Raw genomic sequence first — 16807 nt, forward strand, 5'->3', positions numbered from 1 at the left:
ACTAAAATAGCACTTTTGTAGTGAGGACAATGATAGTCGGTACATGCTCCTATCCAGATTGTAATAATATTGTGGCCGTGAATTAGTATACAAGAGTGTTGGACATAGATAGTATTTGGAGACAAATTCTCAAAAAAATGGAGTGATACCTTCAAGGGATACATCATGCCATCATTCTACTTGAGGAACTACTATTGCAAAGTTGCTGGGAACTCATGGCCCTAAATGTTCTTGCCAAAGTACATCAAGACACAGGCAGTTGAAAGAGGGCAGTAGTAAAGGAAAAATGGAGGTTTAAAGAGTGAATGACTTACCTGGTTTCTTGTTGGCACTACGTTTAATGGTTTGACTTTTCATCTCCACCTCATTAGCTTTGGCAGAAAAGGAGAAAGGGTTGGATCTTGTGACCTTGTGCATGGAAAGTCAACAGTTCCTTCCAGATGGGACCCCTGTCAGGCACTACGATGTACATAGTCTGTATGGATGGTCACAGGCAAAACCTACCTACGAGTAAGTCATTTTCACCTTTTTCTTCTCAAAAAACTAGTGTCTTTGTAGCCAGACTGTGGCCTCAATTACTCAGATGTAAACCCCGAGTAATTTCCATTGATATCAATGGAAGTAGCTTCAGTGGAATAATTGAGCCTCACCCTCGATCTGCAATTGGATCATTAATAGTTTGTAGACTTCAATGGGTTTGGATCAGGTCCAAAAAGCTGGTTGCCATTTTCTAATACCGCCACCTTGGACATCTGAAATGTGGTCCCGGCAAATACAACTTGCTTTACCAGGGTAAAGGGTGACCATTGAGTTTCTTTTTGCAGGTCAATAATATAGCAGATCTGTAATAATTAAATTGCCTCCCCTGTTTGTGTTCTTGGAAGAGAGAAATGATCTAATTCATACCAAAATATGAAACTTTTGAAGTCTGTATAACTCTAACTTGCAAAGCTCTTTGAGAACCTCAGATGAAAATAATACTACAGAAGTGCAAGCGATTAGCACTGTTATCATTTCATTGTGTAGTACATAATATAACAACAATATAACATTTATAAAATACTAATCTAGTGTGAAAACTATTAAGGGCCAGAATGGGCAAGATGTGGGAGTGCAAGAAATTCTGCCCCTTTTTACACTCAGTCCCAGGACAGTCTGTATCCTTGTGCTCCCAGTGCTTCATCCTGAGAAGGGCTGAGCACTTCACAGGTTTGTTCTGGAGAACTCTGATGCTGACTGCAAAGGCAACAGTCTCAACTTTCTCCCCACTGGCAAGTATTTCTGATTTAGGTCCTCATCCTCTAAACATTTATGCACATAAGTAACTTATCTCATGTGACTAATTCTTCTTAACTCCATTCGCAGTAAAGTTAAACATGTGCATACATGGTTATAGATCAAGGCCTCAGAAGCTAAGAACTACATTTTCCATAGAAATGTGGTCTCTCCATTTGATGTCTCCTAATTAGGTATTTTCTAGAAGGGATTTTTTTCTATGGTTGCCACATCTAATGTGCTTATGTTTGTATTTTTGATATTAGTGCTGTACGCAATGCCACAGGGGAACGTGGAATTGTTATCACCCGATCAACATATCCCTCTAGCGGACAATGGGCAGGTCACTGGCTTGGTGATAACTATGCAAGATGGGACCAGCTTGAAAAATCTATTATTGGTAGGAGGACTAACTTGTTTTAATGCCCTCACGCTTTAAACCATCACAAAGGAAAAAAGTCTGCTGAAGCACAATGGCGGCACTAGGAGTTAATGTTGTTTTTAGAGCTATTTCTGATGTTATCACTCTTTTCAGTAGAGGGAGTAGCCCTGAAGCCTGAATGAACTTCTTAGGATTGCCCAGTGTAGAACATCTCTCCTCACTGATGAATAACCGGAGCAACCTTTAAACATGTTAAGTTGTATCCAACCTGAGCTATTGTTTTAAACAGAATTAGACATCTCTTTGTCAGATAGACTAAGACAGGCTGTTCAGTTAATGCTACACGTATTTAAAAACACACTAATGAAGATACAACGTAAGGAGCTGAAATATCAAGATTCTCTAAATTAGCATGACCAAAAGATCACAGGGCATTCAGGGAGGTGATTGATTAAGATCAACTGCATGAGCTTACCACAGGTCTACAGGAAATGACATTTCCTGTGACATACAGCACACGGTTCAATGCCATATAGTACAAAATCAACATTTGGAAAACCACTACGTAATCAGTGGAACACTGGCTAGTCTCCAGAGGCTAACTGCCATGGGAAAATTGCTAGGTGGTTTTGTATTGAGAGATGAGAGGGTTTCAATAAGAGAGGGACAAATCCTTGGAGCTTGAATGGGGATGCAGAACTCTTTTAATTGAGTCATCCAGACACTGGGTGATTGAACCATGCATAAGGAGGCAATGGTATTTTTGCTGAATCACTGTAAGGTTGTGTTAAGTGTCTGATTAGCTTCAGTGTAGGAGTGTAAACTCCAATCTATGGAGCTTTCTCGGGTGTATGGATCTAGAAGCAAAGAGGGATAAGACCTATAGGGAAAACCCTAGAACCATTCAAGCAATAAGGACTTAGGCTGAGGTTTATGTTAGGTTGTCATGCAAACTACCAGGAAAAGCAACTCTCAGTGATTGTGTAAGTTTGGATGATATCACAGCAAGAAAGTGGAATGGTGCCATTTTACAGTTTTGTATCATGGGAAAGTGGGACCAAGGCAGTATCCTTGTCTGTAGTGAATCCCACTACAATGGGCCCACTTCCCCTGCTAAGAATCCCTCTTCATTTGGCCTGACAGAGAAAGATGCAACTGAAAAGTTTGTCTTATTTATATTTTGGATTTTTTGGCAGGTATAATGGAGTTTGGCCTCTTTGGAATTTCCTATGTAAGTTAAGTTATTAGTTTAAATTCCTGTTCTAAAGGTTTTTATACCATTCTAGTAATCTACAGTATTCAGATCTAATCACCTTTTAAATGCTTTTAGATTGGAGCAGATATCTGTGGCTTCTTCAATGATACAACACATGAAATGTGTGTCCGGTGGATGCAGCTTGGATCATTTTACACCTATTCTAGAAATCATAATGTGATAGGAACTCAGGTGAGTTGACGGTTCTTTGTAAATTATATGCCACTGAGATTAGTCAATTCCAACAGCATTAGCTGCAGTTCCTTCCCAAGGTAGTGCTCCATAATAACGAGAACCCTAACTAGGTCCTGATGGAGCATCCATGGAAATCAATGGAAACAATCCCATTGACTTCATTGGGGCTTGGATCAGAACCTAAATTACAGTGTCCATTACCACAGTATCATGCCTGCCGTTTGGCTGTGTGGAAGGGAGCGGATTTCACTTCCCAGGAAGTCAGCAGAGCAGACTTCAGCTACAACCAGCTTTATTTGGACTTGATTTGGACCCACAAAGATGCATGCTTTACTTTCAGTTTATTGGAGTTCTCTAAATGTGCCGGTTTCTAATTGCCTAAAATTCTTTGTTTGAACTTTAGTCAATAAAGCCAAATTCTTCTATTGGATGCCCACATGCATTTCCCATTAGCAGAAAGGTGGTGACAAGAGAGATTTTACAATACAAATAGTAACCCTGTTTTATCTTTATTTTTAGAGGCAAGATCCTGTTTCCTTTGATGAAAAGTTTCAAAATATTTCCAGAGATATACTCAATACAAGATACACACTGTTACCTTATCTCTACACTTTAATGCATGAAGCCCATGTTCTTGGTAGCATTGTAACACGTCCTCTGCTTTTCGAGTAAGTATTAAGTGTTGGACAGCAACATTGATACAGAATAACTGAATTGTCATGAAGCAGGAGTTCAGTCTTTGCCCAGTCATAAACCTCACATATGCTTTTTCCCTATGACCTATATGAGACTATGACCCTTTCCATAGTCCTTTGTCCTTCTCTGTTCTGACTGGCCCTTCCCCACCTCTGACTGATTGGGGATACAAAAGCAGGCAATCTGTCCCTTTCTGTAGGGAAGTGCAATCTAGGTGGCATGAGCTGAAAAAGGGAGCTTATCCAGCTAATGGTGCTCTTTCAATGGCATGTCAGTAACTTTAACCACATAGAAAAATGGTGTTTCACTTCTGTAGGGGGGCCTCCTGGCAAGTGGAATTGATTGGCGGCATTAACCTGAGTGTGTGCCCAGAATTAAAAATAATACTGAAAAGATTAAGCCATGATTGACAATGTTTTCATTCTTTTAGGTTTGTAGAAGACAAACATACGTGGGATGTATACAAACAGTTTTTGTGGGGCCCAGCACTGCTGATTAGCCCTGTATTGACTGAAGTAAGCATTTCAATATTTATGTTCTTTATGGAATGAACATTTAAAAGGAAGTGTATATAAACATTGATTTAAGTTTGAATTCTTCTTATAAGTGTGCTTTCACATTTCAGGGAGCTACAGAAGTGAATGCTTATATACCCAATGCACGCTGGTATGATTATTACACGGTAAGCAACTTAAGAGTGTTCTCAGTAAAATAGACCTTTTTAAAGAATTGGATCCTAGAAGGTGCTGAGCACTTCCTTAGAGATACTGTGCACCTTTAATTCCCATTGACATCAATGCCTCTCAGAATGCACTCAGCAGCTTGCATGGTCAGGCCCTAATGTTATATTTTTAAAAGATACTAAACTCTAATTGAGCACCCAAAACTTAGGAAAGGGTCAAAGAATTGTGATCAGATAGGACTGATCCAATATTATTTGTCAATAGTTGCCATTTTTAAAAGAAAACTTTGATTCATCAAGTAAAGTTTTGTTTTGGCATGCAACCAGTTCTGCTGTCAACTTTTTAAAATGGAACTGCTGAATATATGCAAATGCCAGTATACTGAGAAGCAGAGGTGTTTCGGAGTGACTGTCTGGTTTTCCCTGGTTAACAAATTATTTTATTTTGAGTTTCTTCATTACTTTGCCTAATTAACTAGCAATGATACAATGAGCACATTGCATGATAACAGCTAGCTCATGCACCTGGTATATCAGACACAAAGCGTACCTCCTCTTTGTCCTGTGGCTGAATTGTCATCCCTGAAGTGTGAATATTTTGCAGTTAAAGCACCAGAAAAGTTAAAAAAAAAAAAAAAAAAAAACCAAAGAAAGCAAAACCAACTTGTAGCCAAAGTATAGCGCTCCTTATGATGTAGCACATGAACCAAATATTTACTTAATGCTATAGCACAGTTTATTAATATTGCATCACAGATGGATTTGGAAATGGCCATATTTATGGATTTCAGTTAATGTTTCTGTGAGTTAATTGTGTAAAATTATGTGTATGTGCATCACTACTTGACTTCTCAGGCAGAGGAAAGATGTATTGTACATTTGTAAGCAAAACTGCATTCAACACAATTTTTTATGCCTTCCTACTCAAATTTTTTTTTTCTCTTCTAGGGAAAATATCTTGAAGTAAGGGGACAATTCCAGACATTGCCAGCACCTCTTGAGCATATCAATCTTCATATCCGGGGTGGTTACATCATCCCCTGGCAAGAACCTGGTCTTAATACCAATCAAAGGTAAATGAAGTAAATTGGAGTGTTTCCTTTAAAACAATTTTACAGTAATTTTTGAAAAACAATGCTAATTGTCTACATGGAAATTAGAACTGATCTGTTAATTTGTAGCTTGGAAAGTGAGTGAGGTTTATTTACTCAGCTTTTGAGACCTCAATGAAATGAATGAGATTTGTATCCTCTGTAGGACCCTTATTAGCAATAACACAGTAAGAAAAACATATTTGTTTGTTTCCTTATTTTACGGCATCTTTTTCTTTTTAAAGGACACACCTAACACTGCCCTGCTTCCAACCTGTAAACCCCACTGATGTGTGAGGGAGTTGTGCATGCAGAACAAAGGCTGCATGAGCTCCCACTTTGGTTTTTCTTTATTGTTTTTCCCCATAATTCTGAGTTTGGAAATTATGGCAATGATCCTGCATCTCTTGAGTGAATAATGTTGATATTCATGAGTAACCCACTGGCTTTACTCGTGTATAAGATTACTCAGATGAACAGGAGTTGATAAGAATTAGTCCTAAGTAAGAATCATATTGATGCTTCTTTTTAAGTACACAATGCCTGCTCAGTCTGATGATGTAATGAAAAAGTATATTGACACTGAGAATCGAGCACCTATCTGTGAGTGTGTGTCAGGGAATCCAGAAGTCAACTTCCAGTTGTCACAATCTGTACAGCTGTGACTGCAATGAAAGGAGGAAAATGAATGTGCTTTCTGGCTTCCTTTTTATTTTTGTAGCCGACAAAACTTTATGGGACTTACTGTTGCTTTGGATGATAACGAGGTCGCTCAAGGTCAGCTTTACTGGGATGATGGAGTAAGCATTGGTAAGTGTGATCACTTTTGGTATAAGATCAAAGACGGGCTCCACTCCTGCAAGTGACAGCATACAGGTGAAATAGGATCAGGACCAAACTGATTTAAACAGTTTAAAATTTTTAAATTAAGATGTTTGAAATATTAGGGGCCATCTCCTCAGAGGTGTCTGAAGGTGGGAGTACAGGTGGCTTTCTGCTCCCTCCTTCCAGAAGGTGTTTCTTGGCTGTTCCTAACATGCACCAGTTGGAACAGCCTCCATGCTATTTGCTGCCCCCAAATGGTCCGAGAACACAGTGTGCTCCAGCCAGTCTTTTCTGGGCATTACCCAGATACCAACTGTTCACAGATGGGTGTGCAGAGCCAGGAGTATGTTGCTTAGATTTGGTTTATAAACCTAGGACTAGTTTGTACCCAGCCCTGCACAGATGCCTAAGGCAGGTGAGTGCAAGGAGCTATCCACCCATCTCTCAGATATTTGTACATGACTTTTACGTAGTGGACCATGAGGATCCTCTAATTTAATTTGAAATAATTAATTGCCAAATATCCCTAAGGGCAATTGGTTGTAATTATTTCCTTATTTAAAAATCTACAAACAAGTTTCTTTTGAAAATTTGTGCAGAATTCTAGGTCTGTCAGCTGAAATACTATAGTTCAAACTTGGAACAAATTTGTACAGTAATTGCATAACACTAATGAAATATGTTATTTATAGAAATATGAGAACAGCAACAGGTGTTGTGTGATCATTTGATTGTAAAGTTTAAGCTGAAAACAGCAAAGAAAACTTTGGGGAAAATATTGGTTTTCTAAAAGGCTAGGTGCATTATTGTTGTATCTTTTTTTGGTAGTAGAATAGATTTCATTCTACTGATTTTTTTCTTCTTTTATAGACACATATGAAAATGGTAATTATTTCTTAGCAACATTTGCCACAAACCAGGTGTGTATTTATATATATATATATATATTGTCATTTTAAAGTTTTTTTTACCTCCCAATGAAATTTTTTCAAGACTCAATAGATTTATTTATATATATCTACAATCATTCAACTGTTTTCCATTGTAATCAATACCATTCATTGCAACATTCCGGCATGTGAATTATATCATAGAAATGTAGGGCTGGAAGGGACGAGAGGTCATCCAGTCCAGCCTCCCATGCTGAGGCAGGATCAAATTTACCTAAGCCATCCCTGACAGGTGTTTGTCTAATCTGTTCTTAAAAACCTCCACAAATGCGGATTCCACAGCCTCCTGTGGAAGCCTATTCCAGTACTTGTATTAGAATTGTTTTCCTAATATCTACCCAACCTCTCTCTTACTGCAGATTAAGTTCATTGCTTCTTGTCCTACTTTCAGTGGGCATGGAGAACACTTATCACTGTCCTCTTTATAACAGCCTTTAACATATTTGAAGACTGTTATCAGGCTTCCCCTCCATCATCTTTTCTCAAGATTAAATAAGCCCAGGGTTTTTTTAACCTTTCCTCAGAGTTCAGCTTTTCTAAACCTTTTATCATTTTTGTTGCTCTCCTCTGGACTCCCTCCAGTTTGTCCACATCTTAAAATGTGACACCCAGAAACTGTACACAGCTGAGGCCTCACCAGTGCCAAGTAGAGCAGCACAGTCACCTTCTGTTCATACGCCACAGAATGATTTAGGCTTTTTGCAACTACGTCACGCTATTGGTTCATATTCAACTTTTGATCCACTGTTACCCCCAGATCGTTTTCAGCAGTACTACTGCCTAGCTAGTTATTCCCCATTTGATATTTGTGAGACTGATTTTTCCCCCCCTTCCTAAATAGAGTACTTTGCACTTGTCTTCACTGAATTTTATCCTGTTGAATTCAGACCCACTATCCAATTTGCCAAGCTCACCTTGAATCCTAATCCTGTCATCAAAAATACTTTCAACCCTTCCAAGCTTGGTGTCATCTGCAGATTTTATAAGCATACCCTCCACTACATTTATCTAAGTCATTAATGAAAATGTTGAATAGTGCTGGTCCCATGTAGGACCCCACTAGATGCATCCTTCCAGTTCAACAGCAAACCATTGATGACTATTCTTTGAATATGACTACTCTTTCAACAATTTTTTCACTCACATTAGTGTTTCAGCTAGACCGCATTTCCCTAGCTTGCTTGAGAGACTGTCATGGGGGACTGTGTTAAAAACCTTATTATAATCAAGCTGGATTACTTCTACTGCTTCTCTCCATCCACGAGACCAGCAATTCCATCAAAAAATGAAATTGGGTTGGTTTGGCATGATTTGTTCTTGACAGGTATTGAAGTTAGGCTGACTGGTCTATAGAATCATAGAATCATAAAATATTAGGCTTGGAAGGGACCTCAGGAGGTCATCTAGTCCAACCCCCTGCTCAAAGCAGGACCAATTCCCAACTAAATCATCCCAGCCAGGGCTTTGTCAAGGCTGATCTTAAAAACCTCTAAGGAAGGAGATTGCAGCATCTCCCTAGGTAAACCATTCCAGTGCTTCACCATTCTCCGAGTGAAAAAGTTTTTCCTAATATCCAACCTAAATCTCCCCCACAGCAACTTGAGACCATTAGTCCTTGTTCTGTCATCAGGTACCACTGAGAACTGTCTAGATCCATCCTCTTTGGAACTCCCTTTCAGGTAGTTGAAAGCAGCTATCAAATCCCCCCTCATTCTTCTCTTCTGCAGACTAAACAATCCCAGTTCTCTCAGCCTCTCCTCATAAGTCATGTGCTCCAGCCCCCTAATCATTTTTGTTGCCCTCCGCTGGACTCTTTCCATTTTTTCCACATCCTTCTTGTAGTGTGGGGCCCAAAACTGGACACAGTACTCCAGATGAGGCCTCACCAATGTTGAATAGAGGGGAATGATCACATCCCTCGATCTGCTGGCAATGCCCCTACTTATACAGCCCAAAATGCCATTAGCCTTCTTGGCAACAAGAGCACACTGTTGACTCATATCCAACTTCTCGTCCACTGTAACCCCTAGGTCCTTTTCTGCAGAACCGCTTCCTAGCCAGTCAGTCCCTAGTCTGTAACAGTGAATGGGATTCATCTGTCCTAAGTGCAGGACTCTGCACTTGTCCTTGTTGAACCTCATCAGGTTTCTTTTGGCCCAGTTCTCTAATTTGTCTAGGTCCATCTATATCCTATCCCTACCCTCCAGCGTATTTACCACTCCTCCAAGTTTAGTGTCATCTGCAAACTTGCTGAGGGTACAGTCCACGCCATCCTCCAGATCGTTAATGAAGATATTGAACAATACTGGCCCCAGGACTGACCCTTGGGGTACTAAAGGTAATAAAAGGTAGTAATTGGAGATATACCAATCTCCTAAAACTGGAAGGGACCTTCAAAGGTCATCTAGTCCAGCCCCCTGCCTTCACTAGCAGGACCAATTTTTGCCCCAGATCCCTAAGTGGCCTCCTCAAGGATTGAACTCACAACCCTGGGTTTAGCAGGCTAATGCTCAAACCACTGAGCTATCCCTCTCCCCTCCACTTGAAACCGGCTGCCAACTAGACATTGAGCCATTGATCACTACCCATTGAGCCCAATGATCTAGCCAGCTTTCTATTCACTTTATAGTCCATTCATCTAGCCCATACTTCCTTTAACTCGCTGGCAAGAATACTGTGGGAGACCGTATCAAAAGCTTTGCTAAAGTCAAAGAATAACACATCCACTGCTTTACCCTCATCCACAGAGCCAGTTATCTTCTCATAGAAGGCAATTAGGTTAGTCAGGCATGACTTGCCCTTGGTGAATCCATGCTGACTGTTCCTGATCACTTTCCTTTCCTCTAAGTGCTTCAGAATTGATTCCTTGAGGACCTGCTCCATGACTTTTCCAGGGACTGACGTGAGGCTGACTGACCTGTAGTTCCCCGGATCCTCCTCCTTCCCTTTTTTAAAGATGGGCACTATATTAGACTTTTTCCAGTCATTCAGGACCTCCCCCATTCGCCATGAGTTTTCAAAGATTTAATTCTCCATGTCCTCTTTCCTCCCTTTTTAAAAGATAAATACTACATTTTCCTTCTCCTGTCCTCTGGGACCTCACCCATCCTCCAGGAGTTCTCAGAGATATTTGCTAAGGGTTCGAAGCTTGCTTCAGTTCGTTTCTTAAGTACCCTGCGGTGAATTTTGCCGGGTTGTGGTGACTTGAATACATCAATTATCTTGTGATCTGTGCTGGGAAGTTTGGATTAGAACCTTTAGAAAGAGCAGCTCAGTCTTGGGACGAGCTGTCCTGTTAGGAAACAAATATTTTATGTTCCTTTTGTTCAAACACGATGACGCCGAGGTGTGATAGGATAAATGCTCCGTAGCCCTCCCTCAGACTTGTGCTTTAGTAGCCTTATGAGACTCGGAGTGATGCCAATGAGGAACTTGCACAGTATCTCCTGGTCTTGAAATTCAAGACCTTAAGAATAAAGCTACCAAGTCAGGTAAAGGACAAGGAGAATTGCCATCCTTCATGCAGACTCTTCCCCTGGCCCCTGATAGCCTTTTCCCCAGCACTTGCTTTGTTTCTCATTGAGTCACAGCTCTGTGTGATCCCTCCCAATCACCAGGCCCAGATCCAAAGGATCCAAGAATCCTCTTCAGGCCTTAATCTAGGAAAGTACCAGAAGCATGTACGTCACTTTAACTACATGAGTAGTCCCATTGAAGTCAGTGGAACTACCCAGGTACTTAATCCAGCCTCAGTCTGCCCTCGTCCTTACGGCTAATAATTAAGGCTAAGATTTTGTCACAGATATTTTTAGTAAAGGTTATGGACAGGTCATGGGCAAAACAGAAAAATTCATGGAAGCTGTGACCTGTCCCTAACTTTTACTAAAATATCCCTGACAAAATGGGGATCTGCAGACCCGCATAGTACTTCAAGTGGGGCAGCTGCAGGGACTAGGAGCTGCCTGTAGCAGCTGGAAACTGCGGGGTACCCCTGCTGCCTGCAGCTCTAGGCATCCCCTGTTGGGGCTGGGAACTTGGGGTTCGCTGCCACCCATGGCCGCCTGGAGTTTGGTTTCCTCTGCAGCAGGCCAGAGCTGCCTGCCACCCTGTGCAGCCCCAGAAGCTGGGAGCTTGGGGGTTCCCTGCCACCACCCACCAGGAGCTGCCGCATCCACAGGCTTACCTGATCACTGCTCCCAATGGCTGCGGTTTGCTGCTCCAGGCCAATGGGAGCTGCTGGAAGGGTGGCCAGCACATCCCTCGGCCCGCGCCACTTCCTGCAGCCCCCATTGGCCTGGAGCAGTGGGAGCTGCGATCGGCCAAATCTGCGGACGCGGCAGGTAAACAAACCAGCCCGGCCCTCCAGGGGTTTTCCCTGAACAAGTGGCAGCCCTAGTTTGAGAATCACTGTTCTACCTGATATTTAGTGGTGGGCTCAAACGAGAACTGCAGATGTGATTACACTCAGACTTTCAAAGAGAAAGATTGGTTCACAATTCAAACCCACATAATGGTTCCTAATTTCACAGCTGGTCTCACTCTACAGTGAGCTATATCAAAATCCCAGTTCTGAACACTTGTAGTTTCTGGGGGTTGGTGGTGTAGAAATTGGAGTGAGATAAGCTGTTGTATTGAGATTGTCTGTCATTGCATTTAACATGCTATATTTTATATGAATAAATTGTAAGAAATACATCTTTAAGAAGTATTGTGAAGATATTTTCAATACTCTGTTTGATAGTGAAACTATATTTCATAAAATTTATTTGTAAAACTTAAACATTTACATATGCAGAAATCAAAGTAACATGAAGCTAATAGTATCATTTTGTCAGCTTCACTTTTGCTGTCATTTTACCAATCTATTTAAATGAGTACATTATAGCTCATCATCTCATGCATATTTTTAAAACAACATGCCATTAAACACACACATATCTACAAATTCCTTGTGGTACAGAGAAAAGCAACATGTATTATAAAGGAACTCATCCAACTTGAAATATAGTCACATTTTAAAAAAAAGTTCTAGGTGGTTTCTGGTAATACGCTTGCCCCTACACTCACATGCCAGCTTTTATTGTTTGCTGCTGTCCGTTGTGGTAGTTCATAATGTCGGGGGAGGGGAAACGACTTATGGAATCTTCCCTCACATAAACTGAAGGACCCAGACAAAATTGCTAACCCTGCATTTCCAGAGTAGAGAGATGGCTCCTTTCCAGCATCATCTGAGGCACAATTCAACCCGTATGTAGTGGGGAGGGGACGTGTAGGTAGATGGTTCAGACCCCCTCCACACTGGTTTGCAGGGCTGAACAGCCCTGGTGCAGGGATAGTGATCTGTGCACATTCCCTCTGAGACGAGGGAGTTCTCCGTCACCTTGTGCAGGGCTGTAGTTGCACAGAGGAGCCCAGGATTTGGCCCCCTGATTTCAACAAGAATTTTGCCTGATTAGTGAATGAGCTATTTGCATACAGGTGTCTGTGGCAGAGCAGGAAATGAACCTAGATCGCTTAGATCTCAGTGCAGTACCCTAACTGGGTCATTCCTCTTCCTTGGAAGAAAACAAAAGAGAAGCACAGAGATGTACAATTACACTGAAATTAATCAAGAACATGAGGTTACTGACCTTCCATACTTTCCCTCACCTTTGGGTCTGGATTTTACCTGTTCTTACAGACTGTACTAAAGGCATGTGTATATTGGAGCTGGAGGAGTAATTTCCAGCTCAAGTAGACACCCCTGTGCTAGCTCTGATCGTGTTAATACACTAAATAGCTGTATTAGCTGCAGCCGCTTGGGGTGTTGGAGAGGCTAGCTGCCCCGAGTATGTCCCTGGGTTTCAAACAGGACTGTACTTGGGATAGCTAACCTGTCCTGCTGCTCATACAGCAGCAACTATGCTGCTACCTTTAACACACTAGCTCAATCAGAGGCAGGGTGGATACGTCTACCCAAGCTAGAAATGAAACCTCTAGCTCTACTGTAGTCTCCTTAGTGGCGAGTGTGCAATCTGACTCAGCTGGAGCAGCAGGCATCATTGTGCAATGCCTCCTGGTGCTCTGCACGTGCAGCAGAGAATGCGTTTACTGCTCCACCTCTCACCACGGTGTACCAACTGTTCCTTTCTCCATCGAGTGGGTGAGGAGGAAAGGAGAGCCCAAGGCCCTGCTGCTTCCATGCTTCTTTGGGGTTGGTTTTTCAATAGGAATCCCTAGCAAGGAGCAGTCTACTCTTAAGGGAGGACTGCAGTTGTGGCTGACCTCTGTGCATGTACATAAGGGAAGAGGAAAACGCTCCTTCTGCTGTCTCCCTTAATATGCAGTCCTACCTGGAGAAGCTACATTTTGATGCATATGTGTGTTATATACAGGTACCTGTTGCATGCCATCCAACATAAGAAACACGTAGGTGGGTCTGGAAAGAAGGAGCCACATGATTTGTAATGTGATAATCAGGGATAAATGATCATACTATAAGAGACTATGACATCTAAACAACAATTTGATGGCAAGTTGGGACAATATGAATCTAATATATTTTGTTGTATTTTCAGAGTGTTTTAGAGATTAAAATTGTGCACAATGGATACACTGACCCAAACGATTTAAAATTTGATGAAATTAAAGTCTTGGGAGTTGACAGAGTACCTTTAGCTGTTACAGTAAAACAAAATGGTGTGACCGTTCCATCTCTCCATAATGTCAGCTACAATGCTACAAAAAAGGTAAGCAGCTACTTCAAGGGTATTAAGCCATCTGCTGAATAATGTAACTTTTCTTCCTTAAACTTGGCATTGAGTCAGATCTCAGTTGCAATATTAAGTCCTATATTTTTTAATAAATACAAAAATGTACCACTAGAAAGAATTGCATTGTGAAATCAAACAAACTGGAATTGTTGTATGATGTAAATAACACAAAATGTAATCAAACATGGTTTCAATTTGACAAGATAAAAAAGCAAGACAATATGATAGAGCGTATGTGCAATGTGGCTAAGTTATTGCTGCAGTAAAAACCTTAATCTTTGGAAATTCCTAACTCTGAGTGCTTGATTTTTTTTTCAACCCTCCTAAAAGCTTATTTAAGAGAACTGATAGGGAATATAGCTTCTCAGTAAGTATTTGTTGAAGATACTAGATGATTCTGTTCTTGCCACCATTTCTTTCCTCCTCCCTTCCCCTGACCCTGTAAATTATTAACCTTTTTTGTTGTGTTTTGTGCCTGCATAGGCTATATGCAGTTCAAGGCAAAGACCCTATCTCTAAGGGTTAAATTTTGGCTCCACTGAAGCCATTGGCAAAACTCCCAATGGGCTATGATTTGATCTTGCATGTTTTTGTGAAATATCCAACACATTTCTTCTTCTTAAAATAATAAAAAGATTTCCCAGGAGTAAGAAACCTCCCCTGTGACTCTATCATATATATAATTATGGGGAAGAAGTCAGTATTAACTATAAATCATAACTGAGTCAAGCACTCCTAAATGCAATTGAAACAAATCCTGATGATCATGGTGGCCTTCAAGACACGTTCCTCTGGACTGCCTTTCAAATATAAACATACCTCCTGTAGCTGCTTTTAGGATTGCCACTCTTCTGATGGAAAAATGCGAGGTTATCCCCACCCCCAGCCTTTTCCAAAGGCTTTCTACAAAACTGTATCCTTTATTAAGTCTCACGCCTTTCTGCCTTGCGCCTGAAACCAAAAAAAAAAATCTATTGTATTTAGCTGTGCTATCATTCCTTGGATGGGAAAGTGGGAATTCCTGTGCACAGGTGAAATCAGAATGGACTCCAAGCTTATAAAAAGAAAGAGCAGGATTCTGATCTTGACAGGGTCCCTGGGAAGCCCATAGATTGGAATTCAATGTTAAAATAAGTCACAGATAAATTGTTTCAAATTTGAATTAGGGGAAGAAGACAAAAAGAAGAAACTATCTAATAAGTAGCGTGAGAACTGAAAAATGCAATGGCCTCAGGTAGATTTCTTGTTGTTTTTTTGTTTCCTTTTGAAGCTGCTGCATATTACTGGGCTTCAGCTTGAACTAGGGAAACCCTACTCAGTGGACTGGTCTTCAGTGGTTGAAGGCAATGAATCAGTGGTTGAAGACAATGAAAAATTTAACTGTTATCCTGACTCAGGTGCATCAGAAGAAAATTGTACTGCTCGTGGCTGTATCTGGCAGGTAAGTGACCCTGTCAGCAGGTAGGGGATCTTGGGGAACAACTACTGCACTGGTGGGGTGCAAAATAAACTTAATTAAGAAAATGCAGAAACAGGGAAAATTCAATACTGAGCGGTATGGGGTTTGTTAAGGTAGACAACTGGGGAGGGGTTTCTTTTGGTGAACAGTAAGGGGGTTTCAATAGTGGGGTACAATACAGTAGGATACAATACAGTTGGTAACCAATTAACACTGAAGTATAAATGTAACAGGTAGCTAACAATTTCTATGTAAAGGGTGTGTCACAGCAGTATATAACCAACTAACAGTTATGGATAAGATATGTTAAATAGCAAACAATTTTAGGTAAAAATGTGTCACAGTGGTGTAAATGTAGAATGTGAGGTGTATCAGAGAGAAAAAGGGTAACCAATGGGGTTTTATGCTAAATTGGGATGGGGGAAGAGAAGCACGTGGTGGAGCAGAGAGCAAAGGCAGAGGCGCTGCGGAGGGAGATTTAAACTCAGGGAGACACAGAGAACAAACAGGCTAGGGAGACACAGAGAACAAACAGGCTGTAAGTGACTGGGGAAGCCCGGGGAGGAGGCGGGGCTGACAGTGGGAAGACAGACTTAACCACAATTATACAGAACACAGCAAAATCTTATCTATGATCTAACTTAACCAAGACTACACAAATTAGCAAGTAACAAAACACAATGCAACAATTCTCTAAGCCTAGTACAATGCAAACAATTTTCTAAACCTAACTTAACCACAGCTATGCAAAATGAAATTACAATTTATCTAGACTAAAGGCTAAACCTAACCTAATGGGTGCACCTTATACTAGGGGTAGTTCCAGAGGGCAGAGTGGTGTGTGCCCAGGATACAGCTCAGGTGGGGGGGGAGGGAGGTTTAACTAGTGGTGGCTGCAGCAGTGGGGCGGCTGCAAGCAGGCTTATTTCTAGCAGCAAAGGCGATGCAGAGCTAGAAGCAGATTACAGATACAGACCAAAGAGTTAGCTTGGGTCTGCCTGCTGGGAAAAGAAACCCAGCAGCTAGGACAGGGGGAGTTTGCAAGAGGGAGTTCTTACCAATCCCCAAAGCAGCAGCAGGAACAGCAGTTTCAGCATCAGAGGACGCAGAGAGGACTCGATTTGCTCACAATAATCAGGAGATCTCCAGGCAAAATTCGTTGTTCGTGGGAGGGGAGTTTAAAAACGGGGGTACGCTCAAAAACAAACAAGAGTGGGGAGAGGGCCCCCCAAAGTCCCCTGGCTG

The 16807-nt window shown here is 41.3% G+C and overlaps 1 protein-coding gene across 4 annotated transcripts in view; it reads left to right on the top strand.

The window, feature by feature from the left end:
* SI (sucrase-isomaltase) overlaps positions 1-16807 on the top strand; it is a 200409-nt gene that overhangs the window by 150599 nt on the left and 33003 nt on the right. For all 4 annotated transcript variants that reach the window (XM_039488204.1, XM_039488205.1, XM_039488207.1 and 1 more), the window contains 12 exons: positions 372-510; positions 1542-1675; positions 2854-2888; positions 2988-3104; positions 3627-3775; positions 4234-4318; positions 4429-4485; positions 5434-5558; positions 6298-6386; positions 7272-7321; positions 13909-14079; positions 15374-15544. In XM_039488204.1, coding sequence (XP_039344138.1) covers positions 372-510; positions 1542-1675; positions 2854-2888; positions 2988-3104; positions 3627-3775; positions 4234-4318; positions 4429-4485; positions 5434-5558; positions 6298-6386; positions 7272-7321; positions 13909-14079; positions 15374-15544 — 1322 coding nt within the window. The remainder of the gene's footprint in view (positions 1-371; positions 511-1541; positions 1676-2853; positions 2889-2987; positions 3105-3626; positions 3776-4233; positions 4319-4428; positions 4486-5433; positions 5559-6297; positions 6387-7271; positions 7322-13908; positions 14080-15373; positions 15545-16807) is intronic.

This window comes from Mauremys reevesii, linkage group 9 (assembly GCF_016161935.1).
Source record: "Mauremys reevesii isolate NIE-2019 linkage group 9, ASM1616193v1, whole genome shotgun sequence".
Classification (NCBI taxonomy): Eukaryota; Metazoa; Chordata; order Testudines; family Geoemydidae; genus Mauremys; species Mauremys reevesii.